At 41.1% G+C, this 14,173-nt stretch overlaps 1 protein-coding gene across 5 annotated transcripts in view; it reads left to right on the top strand.

The window, feature by feature from the left end:
* birc6 (baculoviral IAP repeat containing 6) overlaps window positions 1–14,173 on the top strand; it is a 116,813-nt gene that overhangs the window by 11,597 nt on the left and 91,043 nt on the right. For all 5 annotated transcript variants that reach the window (XM_084376538.1, XM_084376541.1, XM_084376540.1 and 2 more), the window contains exon 3: window positions 9,495–9,632. In XM_084376538.1, coding sequence (XP_084232664.1) covers window positions 9,495–9,632 — 138 coding nt within the window. The remainder of the gene's footprint in view (window positions 1–9,494; window positions 9,633–14,173) is intronic.

The following is a 14,173-nucleotide window of genomic DNA, read 5'->3' as shown; positions in this document are numbered from 1 at the left end:
GAAGCGGCCCTGGGTACGAGTCCTGGCCTGGGGCTTAAGCTCTCTGAGCCTTACGCTAGGTTCAGACAGGACGCTGAAGCGCTCGATTAGCGGAGCCATTTTCGTTTCGGCGCCCATGTTAACCAATGGTGTCGTTCACATAGGAAGCACCATGGCGCTCTGCTCTGCTGCTGGCGCGCGCCGTGCAGCGATCATTTCGGCGTCTGGTCTATTTTTTTCGCGTGCCACAGCCGAATGTATCAAGCTGGGCAGTGCAAAAAACACACACACACAAAAGAGAGAGACACACAGAGTGGGCTCACTATAAGGGGTGGGGTGGGGTGTCAAAACATACACACGCAAACAGAGACAGTGAGAGAGGGAGGCAGAGAGACGCTGGAGTTGTTGAAGATGGATGATGTGTTGATTGTGGAAGTGGAGAAGTATAGGGAGTTGTATGACCCCCAGCATACATTCTACAAGGACAGCTCCAACGCTGTGACTACAGAACAGCCGAGGAGCAGAGCCGCTTGCCAACCGGTGCAGAGAAATTTGCGTCTGGTGTGAACAGAAGGGCTGTGGCTTGTGCGAGAATTTCCGAGCGCGGCGCTTCGGCATCCTGTCTGAACCGAGCGTTAGGCTATTTTGAAGGGAGTTTCAAACCAGGGAACTGTAGCATCTAAGTGTATTTACGGGACACTAGGGCTGGCGCACTTATTTCTTTGTTAGTGTTAGTGCGTGGAGGCTGCATGTTAGGTTTACGTGCAGGCCTCCCTATTGTTAGGACCATATGGTGAGGTCCCAACAGTAGTTAGACCTTGACGTCTTCTACCATTACAATGGTTTGCACTTGATGGGTTGTGGGGTCTCACTCTTGACATCAGCATTTCTTGCTAGAGTACAGTTCCAATTGTTCAAAAGTACCAGCCTTGGCGATATAAATTCTCCTGTTGGGCTGTCCCCATAGCCAAAACTGCTCCCTCTTCACCTTCCTTAGCGTTTTCCTCATTCACAATCACTGTCAGGTCCGTTTTTATTTTTTCACATACCTCCTGCTGTTAGTTTTGTTCAAAAGAATCAGCCAATGAAAACATGCGTCGAGGTAGCTGGCAGTATTAAGCAGCATGAAGGCATATTTGTCAGGAGTGTATCGCTTGTCGAATCTGTTGAGATCTTTGTTTTCATGTCCTTGAGTGGTGCCAGGTCACTGGCGTATGGCTGGAGATGCGACAGACGCACATACTTCAGGGGGAGAAAAGCTGGTGCTGTCTGAAATTTTAATCAGAAAAAAGAGATCGATTTTCATGCCTAAACTAACTCTTTGTTTTCATGGCTGAATAAAATGAATAAACAAACTGACCTTAAAGGACAACATTTCATACTGTTTTACATTATATGTGGTGGACCCTGCCACCTTTCTATCTTCAAACAATGTTCTGGGGAGATTATTTTTCTCTGAGAACACCTTTTTTATTCAGTTATGGAAAAAATATATCTTCTGAGTTTGTAATATTGCTTAATATTGAAAATTCTGAGTTTGAATTTCTTCCCCAAAAGTGCCACTTTAAGCACTGCTCTTACCTCCCGTGAAGAGATAAAATTAACTTTGTGGGTAGCTGGCTAAAACACATGGGTCATTTAAAGCTCTGGTCTACGATCTGAGAAAGGTTTGAAAAAAGCATCCCCCCCCCCCACACACACACACACCCCTCCCCTCTGTGCTCCTTAATCCCTCCCCTCCGAGCTCGCATCGCTCTCCCCTTGGAGCCTCCCGCGACACACCCCCTCCCGCAACAAGCAACAAGAGCACACGCCGGCCGGCAGAAACCAAATACAGCCGAGCTTTGAATGCGGAGTAACGATGTCGGATTCACAGGTAAAGTTATTACAATGCACGTAAATCTTGTAAGTCATTATAATGTCCACAGCTAAGCTCCACAGCCAAGCTAGCGTAACGTCATTAGCATGCTACAGCTACGTTACCTTACAGCTACGTAATAAGTTACAACAGCTAAGTTAGCCACTTCTAAAAGTTATTGAGGGCCAAGAGACTAACAGATGCTGCCGTCAGCTTTCATCACAACGATCGCTTCCACATTGTGGCTGAAAAATAAACCTGTGTGAGTCTCGGAGCAGCTGTGTGTGTCCCAGCTGCTGTCTGAGTAGCACCAGACCGCGACACAAACGTGCCCGTAAACCGTAATCTCTTGTTTATGACAGATAAGACACACAAATACACACATCGTAACGCCTATATGATAATCCATCATATTGATTTAGCAAAGTCTTCATTGAAAACAAACGGACAAGACTGGGAGGAGGGTTAGCAAAACAGCTGAGTAGTGACCGGCGAGAGGTTGTTATGGAGAAATAAATCCGGACAAATAAAATAAAAATCCAGAAATAAATCCGAAACCCCTGCGCTTCACGTTGGGGTTTCATTCATCCATTCATTCATCTTACTTGCTGCTTCATTTAGCTGCCATGAGCAAATAAATAGGCTAATTTGGTGTAAACATGTTAGCAATGTTAGCTTGTTGTTAGCTTACAATGCTAGCATAGAGGCTAATGTCTCCGTCGAACAAGTAAACAAGTGTTGACAATACTGCAGAGACGGACACCGTCTAATAACACAGAAACAAACTAACGGCAGCTTTCACAGTCATAAGCAGCATCGGCATGAACGTTATCTGTGTGACAACATCCACTATAAAGACGAAGATTACCTGCTAGAGGTAGATAACAGAAAACGCCGCTGTATCAGCATCGGGTCCATATCTTCATGGAGCCTTCGCCACCGTTCAAATGATGACGATGTTTATTCCTGTTTGAGCCCTCTTTGTTTCACATCTCCGCTTTGTGTCTTTTCAGTGACAGACTTTCTTTCTTTGACTCTTTGTCAGTGGGGCAAGCAGAGGCAGCTGAACTGCTCAGGGCAAAACAAACCTCTTGTCCGCTTGTAGTTTCAAATGCGGAAGTGGGTCGGGACCAGACGTGAGCAGGAGCAGGAGAGTGAGCGAGGATTGGATCGGAAAATTGATCCAATAGGAGCCATCTGGACCGGATGGTTCCTATTGGTCAATTTCTTTTCAGTTTTACAGACACTAGAGAGAATTATTATTTTTTTGGTTCCTTTTACTCTTCACATTGTGTAGGTGGTACTATTGGGTCATAACCACCATCTAAATGATGTTAATAATAATAACAAATCTTTCAAATCGTAGACCATAGCTTTAAACAAGTTACTGCTAGATAAAACAGTAATAATGTTAATGTTACATATACACATCACCATTTCCAAACAAACAGTCCTGCCTATTAATAGGCCAATATCACCAGGTTATTCTAGTTTCCATGACTCGCCTGCTCCAAAGGATCCACTTGCTGGTACTTATGTCAAGATGACCGAGTTTCTTCTCCATGATAACCCTAACCCCTAACCCGGAGCCTGTTGCTCAGCTGCACAACACACCATGTTGTAAGTGCTATTCCACGAGCAGTGCAGTTGTTAATTAGCTTTTCAGGTTTGACTTCAAGCAGCTTCTGTTAACCTTCCATCAGGTAGGGTTAGGGTAGAAATGCAGCCTTGAGTCTCCTGACCAGAGATGCAATAGCCTGTACCAGCTCTTTCCTCACAGCCAGGTTAGGCCATGCATGGGACATTGACATTGACAGCTTGCAGATACCTCTTGATGGCATTAATCTAATAAGCTGTTTTGTCCGTGGTGATGGAAAGGACTGAATCATGACTCACATTGTGCTCTCCGAGTATGACGCACTCGGCAACATTCTTGACAGTGTGGCTTTTCTGAGCCTCATCGTTTTGAGAAGGACATTGTTGACACTCACATATGGACACTAGTTGTGAAACTCTACATCGTTTCATTTCATTGTAGTTTCACAACTCTGTCATTGAGGGTCGCACGGCTAGGGACCTTGTGCCTTGGCTCAAGCTTGTAACTTAACTGTATAAACCCAGACCCTTGCGAGATGTTCTCATATATTTGCAGATAAACCGTGTCAATTCATCTGTAATTGCATTTTGTCTGACAGCTGGTAAGATAAGGACGAAGGTAAGATAAGGACGGAGGCAAAAAGGAGGTCATTCTTTAGCTGCTTTAGCTGTGGTTCCTCAGGTTGCTAGTTGTTGAGTGGTATTTTGTTTAAACCTTGCAGATTCTACAGATTGCTATGTCTATATGTTATTTTTCCGTTTGTTGAAGGCAGTCCAAAAACTTTGCACACAGCGCTTCTTCAATGGTCAGGAGTGGTGATCTTCATGGGTGCTTCTGCTCTGCTCACCACCATTTCTGAGACTGTGACATTAGAGGTCAATGTTAATACGAATCTGGGATTAAAAAAATGTTATTGTTTATAAGAAGTGACAAAAGCATTTTGTTTTCACATGTGGCAAGACACAAAGGCTCTAATGGACATACTGCATAAATACACTAATGCTTGCTACACAGGCTAGCGTATGTAGCTTTTTCGTCCGGGACAATATGTGAAAATCATTACTCAAGCTATATGTTGTATATATTAACTTAAACACAGAGTCTTCCTCATGAGTTGGCGCCTCTGCCAAAAGTGCATTCACAGGGAAAAACTGATGAGACTCGCCTATGAAATCAGGATCTGTGTGTGGCCATGACCAGATTTAATCCTTGTATGAAGCTGTTAGAGTTGGTGAGACAGGCTACTCCCACTAGCCAATCAGATGTACGTTGTCTCGGTGATTTAAACCTGCCCCTCTCAGGCAACCCCTTCACCAATATAAATGAAATCTCTCCAATTTCTATTTTTAAATTTTCTGTTTTCCTACCAAACATTCCACAAATACAAAATTAGTAAAAACATTTTTAATTATACAGTGACCTGTCAAACATTCTTTTATTTCATAACATTGGATTCAATTTTCCATTTTTCATGTTTTTATATAAAAAATTCTACTGATAAGCGTGACATGGATCGATAAGGGCATGAGAAGATGCACTCCATTGTCGTGAGTGCTCTGGTCAGTTTGTCATTTGCTAAGTGATACTCATACATACTGTACACATACAAAAAACCCTTTTGTTCTGACGGCATCCCAAGGAAGATCTCTGCTTGTCCCAAACACATTTTCGATTGTCCTGGGTACAACAGGACACCGATAGTCTTGAGCCCTGGAACACGCACAGAGTCTGATGAAGAAAACCTGGGTTCCACAATTGGAATAAGGTTAAAACCTTTGACAACAGGCATTTACCCAGTGTAAAATTTGTTGTCTAAATGCTCCCACAGATACTGTTACTTTATAGAGCTCAGCATCGAACCATGATATGAAACACTAAGGCTTATTTTTGTCAAAATTGCTCATGGTGGGAGAAAACATCCTCTGATTAGTGACTGTGTATGATTTTTGGCCATGTTTGACAATACAAATGATTCATCCAAATGCTGGGTAGGTGTTCTACATGTCTTTACATCGCAACAAAAATGTAAATGCTTCCAAATCTTGTGATTCAACTCTAGTCAATTAGGATGCACCAATTTATTGGCTTTACATCATACCGACTGATATTCGTCTTGTTGACTGACATGGGCCTATAACCAAATAAGATGACATTCACTGATTTTAGTGTGTTTTAGCCCAAACAGTCCGTAAATAGCTATTAATACACTGCTCAAAAAAATGGGAACACTTTAAAGGAATAGTTCACTCTAGAATGAAATTCAGTCATTATCGACTTACCCTCATGCTGATGAGAAATCAGGTGCAGTTTTTTATTCCTCAAAGTGCAGCTGGAGACCCGCGGGGGTACCCTCCTGCAGCAAAAATCCATATAACGGGCGTCAATGGTGTCCGAGATGAAATGGTCCATAAAACTACACAAAAACATTGTAATATTCCTCCATACTGCTTGTCCGCTGTAATCCAAGTGTCCTAAAGTGGCGACATCCAGAGTTTACTCTAAACAACGTCATTTAGTAAATTTTTCTAGCCTAAACAGTCACTATACTATATTTGCCTGGAGGCACGCTCCCGCGTGAATTTCGTTCTAGAGTGAACTATTCCTTTAATCACATATCAGATCTTGATGAAAACGGCCCATGGAAACCAAAATCATCAACCCATTGAGGGCTGGATTCAAAATCACACTGAAAATCAAAGTGAAACATTGAAATCACAGGCTGATCCAACTTGCATGAATTTCATCACGGCAACTCATAATGTGACTCAGTAGTGGGTATGGCCCCCGCTTGCCTGTATGCACTCCCGACAATGTCTGGGCATGCTCCTGATGAGTAGGTGGATGGTGGTCCTGGAGGAGCTCCGTCGGGTGCACCGATACATTACATCCCATAGGTGCTCAATTGGATTTAGGTCAGGGGAACGAGAGGTGCTCAGTGTGAACCTGTTCTCATCTGTGAAGAGAATGTGGTGCCAATGGACTGCGAATGTCAATCAAGCTGCACGGTGCTGGGCTGTGAGCACAGGTCCCACTAGAGGATGTTGGGCCCTCATTCCACTAGAGGTGCGGAAATTTCTCGATTATTAGATGCATTGCGATGCAGACATGGAAGATTCTGCATCGTTGCAGAGACCGAGCATAATTGAGAGTCTGCAGCTTATGCTGATTGTTGATTGTCCAGCCTTAGCCGGACAATAAAGTATAGTTGTGATGTTGCTCCCATGCTTTGGATTGTGGGCGGACCTTAGGCTAACGTTACCTATATGGGAGGTATATCGGAGACAGAGATCATCTGCAAGTATTTTTTTAAACAGACATCTCGGGGGCCTTATGAATTTGCTGGAAAGCACGAACTGGAGGAGACCCATGCTGAGCGTGACTTCTGCCTCACAACAATTACTAATCATGTTAGCCATTTTCACCTGAAGCGAAAGTCTGCAGCCATAAATAATAACTGTTACAGCAAGCTAATCAGCCAAAATGTGAGGAGGCGCAGTTAACTTTGCCATCCACCTCTGAGAGAGGTGTGTACAGCAGAGTCAATAGATGCCTTATCTTAAAGCTGCCATGTGAAAACAATATTATTGTAGATTAAAACAAATGTGAAAGGCACTGCAGGTGGATAAAAGTTTCGTTTTTGTAATGTATATTTATTGAAAAGATGCGGCTTTTATTTTGTAGACTGCTGTAGTCTGATTATACAAAGGGGTTTCTGAATTACAGGGGAATTTAAATGATGAAAAAGTAGCCATGTGCAGTTATATAGATCGCTGAGGATGTCATACACTGAGATGCATCGCGATGCATCAAGAATCGTTTTGCATTTGAATCGTTGACAGCTGAATCATAATTGAATCTAGAGGCCAGTGAAGAGTCACACCTCTACATGCCATCCTCATGGAGTCTGCCATCCTGGAGGTGCTGGTACCTGTGTAACCTGATGGGGCCTAATGCTACCAGTAGTGACAAGGACACTAGCAAACACAAAACTAGAGAAGAATCAGTCAGGAAGGAGAAGGATAAAGCAATCGTCTGTGGCCACCGCATGCAAAACCATTCCCTTTTCGGGTTGTCTTGGTTTTGCCTCTCCATTGCACCTGTTGTCAATTTCATTTGCGCCAAAGCAGGTGAAATTGATTCACAATCACTTGTGCTTCCTAAATGGACAGATTGATATCCCTGAACTTTAACTGACTTGGTGTTGTACTGTGAACATTAAGTGTTGAAAGTGCTGCCCTTAATTTCCTTTAGTCTTTTGAGCAGTGCATTTTAAACCACAGCTACTCTGACTGATCAGAACTTTTGTGATTCAGAATCATTAGACCTTAATTACCATTTTAATTTATTTAATAATAATTTAATTTAACACCTTGACTGTAAGTTTTATCAAGACATGCCACAGTGATGTATTACATTATGATGATAATGATGTATTGTTTTAATAAACATAAATGCACTTTTATTCAACATGACTAAATTAGATCATTTTTACATGTTTAGTTCCCATGCCTTATCTTGTCTATATATTGGGTTTAAATTAAATTATTTATAAAGTAAACCTTGACTGCAAATAATTCTAAAATAACAAAAGACGTGAATCACAAATTATGTGAACCTACGGAATTAACTTAAGTTTTAAACTTAACAAGCATAAGCTTGACACTTATGCCTGCTCAGAGCATATAAACTGTGTACAAGTGAAATGACTCATGCATAGGGGTAGTGAGCCAAACTGGCACACATACAGGAGCTGAGCTGCAAAGCTCCACTTAAGTGAGTCAGTCTCCAATTTATTTTCAGAAAATGTTACGTTAGACATCACATTTATTTTTCACACAAATATCTGACATATTTGACTCTGTAGAAGTAAACTCTGGGATTGACAGTGTTGTATACACACATAACATTGCTAATTTTAAATATCTCTGGAAAGCTGCACGTTAGAGACTTACTTATTGTTTTTTGTTAGCATGCCTTGGGCTGAACCTGTTGAACAGTCAGAGGCTCTGTTCCTGACTACCACATCTCTTTTCTTAAATGCACTGCCTTTTGGAAGGAGTTCTTGACAATGTAGCTTTTCGGCCCATTGTCTATCATTATTCTCACGTTGTTTTAGAGTGGAAGTTGCTGGTTGTAAATTGCACATACATAGTGAATTGCAGCTTGTTAATCAGAAATGTTAACTACAACAGAACTATAACTAAAGACCCTCTTGTGATGGGGTAACAGCAGCTGTGACGGCCATCAACATGTTCATGGTCTGACTGATGAGCACTCAGTAGTCATTACTACATTAGTACTCTGTACTTATGGGTCGGACCACACCCATCTATGAATTCGGTCTTCATTTTGACCTCAACTACTTACCTGTGAAGTTTTGTGATTGCATCGTGCACTGTTGTGATGCTGTTGGGCTGACAAACATTATTCCACTGACAGTCAGACATATAAACACCTGGCAAAGCATTCAAAACTGCTCCTGTGGTAGTTCCTTCTACAAATGATGTCAACAGGAACCCATTTTGCCATACTGGTACTGATCCAATACCAATGATCTGTGTGTTAGTTGGGGAATAGGCACTTGTCCTTTTTTTTGTGGGTTTTTGGCCATTATCATCTGTGTCTTGCATCCAAATGATACATTTTGATATGTAACAAGAAACTACAAATATGGTTAATAAGGTGTATTTTAAATAATCTCAACCATTTACAAAATGTAATGGACATATCTATTGTCAAACCACGTATTGGTTAGTTGCTTGTTCTTCACAATTGTGTTACCCAAACAATTCTGTTCCCCACAAAACTGTTTGCTCCATTAAGTTGTGTTCTGACTGAAGTATTCACAAGTATTCACAAGTAAAGTTAAAAAAAACACTTAATTTAGTGTGTGTAAATTCAAGTTAATTGTTTCCAACTGCATCTACAGACTGTGATGTGTAATTAAAGTTATCTCATTCTGCATCCACCCATGGAACAATTTTGTTATGAAGGCAGTACCATTACTGATTCAGGCAGATACATAACTTTATTGTTAATCTAAATTGTGTTTCTTTTCAGGCCCAGCAGATGCTGTCAGCCTGTCAGGAAAAGATAGATGTGTCCAACACAGAGGGCTATGAACTCTTTCTCACCCAGCTCAAAGAAGGCCTGAAGAATACCTCGCATGAGACGGCAGCCAATCACAAAGTGGCCAAGGTTAGTCTGCAAACCTTTCAAAAAGTGCTTTTGTTTATTTTTACCTCCTGTATCACTAGAAGTTTACCATTTGCTCTAATTAGCTGTGTAATAGTGAAATGTAAGGCAATGACTGGAGGCATTATGTTTTTGGGTCGTCCACAGCTTATATATTATGTTATGTATATTGTATCAAGTGCAGACCATGTTATGAAAATGTCATGCGATGCAAGGCTTACTTCCTGATACCAGTTGACTGGCAGAGAATCTAATTAAATTCATATCAAACAAATAAGCAAAATAAAAAAAGGGGGGGAAAGAAATGTCAAAGAAAGACTGTTTGACTGATAGGGTAAAACAAATGATAGATGTCGATAGGACCTTTCACAAACTATTGTCATCGGCTGAACTTGGCTCCGATAGTTGCCGATGGCTGTGCAGCCTCCACCGACCACGCGGGGGAGTACATCACCATTTTGCCTGGAGTATACGCTGAGTCAGTCATCATCATTTGAGGGCCGCTTCTGCTGAAAATATCTAAATCCTCTTAATGTCCCTCTCCCTCTTAATCTCAAGTAAACAAATTTACACAGACAGGTAACTGCTGTACGTTAACGTTAGTTATTACACGGCTCTATTGAATGCTGATTTTTGATTGGTCCATCGCTGTGTTCTACGGTCCGTTATTTCTGTATAATGACCATCGTCAAGTATAACAGACTGTTGCTAGGGACGCCGCTCTGATCCACCTTGGCAACATTTAGCAACATAAGCAAGACAGCTGGACTTTCAGCGTGTTACACCAACCACAGCATAAGAAGCACCGCTGTCCAGCTCCTCTCTCAGGCAGGCCTTGAAAGTGAAAGTGAAAACTTTACCGACCAATCCTTGTCTCTGCTGAATCATTTTGGGTGATTATTTGTTATTTATTACACGGCTCTATTGAATGCTGCTCTCTCAGGCCGGCCTTGAGAGTGAAAGTGAAAGTGAAAACTTTACCGAGCAATCCTTGTCGCTGCTGAATCATTGTGGGTGATTATTATTATTATTTTTCACTCGTAAGTCGTTGAATAAGCGGGGTAATGTATAGTTAGTCGGTTGTTCCATACAACCTGTCGGGGTTTATTTCTCCATAACAACCTCCGAACTATACATTATCCCTTACATATACAGCAGCCATACATGCGTTACATACTTTAATTAATGTCACGTTTTTCAAGGTAGACTAAGAGAGGCATCAGAGGTATTTTTTTTCATACAGTAATTCTCCACTCCATGACATACCTTCCATGCAATACTCTGGCAAGGGTTAGGAAATATGGGCTAATGTTAAATCTTTGTGGTCCCAGGGTGACATTAAACGTTTAAAGAAAACATTTCTTTGCGTGAATGAAAAGCTAATCAAGTATGATTAGGTTAAGGTTAGGAAAAGGTTGTGATTTCAGTAACATCTTATGTCTCAAGTCACTGGCCTTTTCTGTATTATGACATAAGTAGTTGTGTCACGATTCTCCAAATTCACAATTCCGGTTCACTTTCAATTTTAAGGTCACGATTTGATTACATTTAAACATGTTTTCAGCATTGATGGCTATGCTATTGTTAGACATTTCTGCTGTGACCACTGTCATTTACAATCTTTATGACTGCGCTTAAACGCACCATGACATCAGTGTAGGCGTATATCCTTTCAGAGTTTCAGACATGTACGTGAATGCACCATGAAGTCCCTCTCAGTGCGTCAAACTTCGTATAGACTGCAGGAGAGGAGCAGAGATAAATCTATGGAGACATGCAACACAAAAATGCGGCACAGAGGCATAGATTTCTCATTAAATGATTTTCATTTCAAACTGTCAGTGTGGCGGAGAGTCTTACAAGATGTATTTGCCTAACAGGAACTATCCCCACATTTAGCGCTTGGTAGACTCAGTTACTACAACTACTGTATATGCAGTTGTACGAGTATGTCTGAGTGAGATAGAGACACATTATATATCTGCGACTTTGGAGCTGACAGCACATTCCGGTGTAACATGCATGAACTCAGCAGTAACAACATCTCTTAAGTTTGAACAAAATATTATGTTACCATTGTACTAAGTTAAAATAATATTGTTTTCTAGTTGTCTCCTATATTATATTATGATCCAGAAAGTACATTTGAAAATTGTGTGTGTCTGCATAAAAGACCATGTCTGTTATGCCAAAAAGTAATTACAGTCGTGGTCAAAAGTTACATACACTTGTAAAGAACATGTATATTGTAGCAGTACTGAGTTCCAGTGATTTCTACAGCGCCTATTTTTCTGTGATGGAACGAGTGGACCACATACTACTTTGTCACAAAAAACATTCATGAAGCTTCAATAATAAATTAATTATAGGATATGGCACTCGTCTGTCAGGTGAGACTGGAAGAAAACTTGATTTAAGGACGTTATTAGTAATTCCCAGCCACCTGCTTCAAACGAATAGGGGGCAGTGTTTCCCCCCATCTCAATGTTTAGTTCAAACCCTTTTTTGTTAAAATTGTATGGACCGAAATCATTTCCACTTTGTATTTATTTACCCACATATGCGCTATTCCTCAGTTGCATTGTTTTTTTTTTTTTCAATAACAACAGCAAATGGTATTCTCAATGTTAGGTCAGTCCAAACAGCATCATTACCAGGCACTTTGACATCTACAAATTCGGGAGGGAAACATTTTGTGTTTTAGTGTATAAGCAGGAGGTCCTTACACAGGATTCCATAACTTATTGGAAGATTTCCAATTAAGTAGAAATCACAATTGGGATGTAAATGGCACTTTAAAGAATGAGGACGAAGGGGAAAGCCACCAACCACGTTCCTTATTTCAACACATAATTTATTTGTAACAGTTTGATTTTACCATCTTGCAATGTACAAGTTGTTTTTCAGCCTTAATTGAAAAGTCAGTCTTTCCATCTCCTGAATCTGTTTCAAGCCAATTATCTACTGTAGACGGATTGGTCTCCCTCAGTTGCATTGCTGCAATCTTTTGTTACACAAAAAGTGCTACATAAAACCTGGGGGTATACATCAGGGGTAGATAATAAGGGAAATTTGCCACTGGCCCTCTGGCCCTCCAGTGGCTTTTGAAGATCACTGGCCCCACCATTGTAACCGAAATCGATCCCCATAATAACGAAAAAGAACAATTTGATTTAATAACATTTATTTTAATACTGCAGTACTGAGTACTCTCTGACTTCTTCCTCTTCAGGCAGACCTCATGTGAAGCGCTTTTTTCATGAGGGTCAAAGCCACTAGCCCTTTCTGCCACATGGCCCTTGTAGAGTGGAGAATTCCTCAAATAAACAAGCAAAAAAAACCTCACAACTCACATCTCCAAATAATTGTATCATAATAATTCCAAGTTATTATTAATAATATAATAACAATAATAATTCAAACGCCGATCTACAGTGTGTCACAAATGGGACATGTGTGCTTGCAGATCTACGTTTTCAAGCGAGACCGTTATTTTCTCCGTAGTTACACAGCAATGCGTTATCATACACTTCTGTTCATACACTTAAACTTTTCTCTAACTTGTCTGCAAAAGTGGGCATTGACCTGCACAAATCACAATAGACCTCATTATTTTCCTTGTCATACCCCAGCCAATTCCAGCGGTCTCGCCACTGAGGCTGGAACTTTCTTGCCCTTTTCTTTTCATAATTCCTCTCACTCTCTCTCAACTCCTCCAGTGCCTTTCTTTTCTTTTCTTTTTGTTTTTTGCCCGGTGCTTGGCCGGTTACTGGGGGTTTTAGAAACATTACTGATGTCGGGAACAGTGCCGGTGAGAAACTCCGTGTCAACAGTCAGCAGCAGTGAGCGAGCGGCACGCAGGAAAGAGCGAGCTGTGCAGGTGGTGTGCTTACGTCCCAGGGAGAGCACAGCGCTGGCTGTCTTTGATTGGGATCATGTAACACTATGTGTTAGCGGTAATAACCGAGACGATTTCACAGAAATCATTGCAAAACACAGTACTACAGGGAATTAATGTGAAATTAGATTTTTTTTACCAAACCTTTTTTTTCAAAGCATATTTTTCACTGGCCCCACCGGGCCAGTGCTTGGAGCATTCTGGTGGCCCTGACGGTTTTAAAGGTACGTCCGGGCCACTGGGCCATTTATAATGTCGACCCCTGTACATACAGTACTGTGCAAAAGCTTTAGGCAGGTGTGAAAAAATGCTGTAAACTAAGAATGCTTTCAAAAATATAAATAATAATTGTTTATTTTTATCAATTTACAAAATGCAAAGTGAGCGAACAAAAGAAAAATCGAAGTCAAATCAATATTTGGTGTTACTACCCTTTGCCTTCAAACCAGCATCAATTCTTATAGGTAAGTCAGAGATTTTGTGGGATTGTAGTCAGGTGTATGATCAACCAATTACACCAAACAGGTGCTAATGATCATCAATTTCACATGTAGGTTGAAACACAGTCATTAACTGAAACAGATGTGTAGGAGGCTTAAAACTGGGTGAGGAACAGCCAAACTCTGCTACCAAGGTGAGGTTGTGG

The sequence above is a fragment of the Pagrus pagrus genome (genome assembly GCF_965226575.1).
Source record: "Pagrus pagrus genome assembly, chromosome: 15".
NCBI classification, from domain to species: Eukaryota; Metazoa; Chordata; class Actinopteri; order Spariformes; family Sparidae; genus Pagrus; species Pagrus pagrus.
This window is presented reverse-complemented; position numbering and strand designations above follow the sequence as displayed.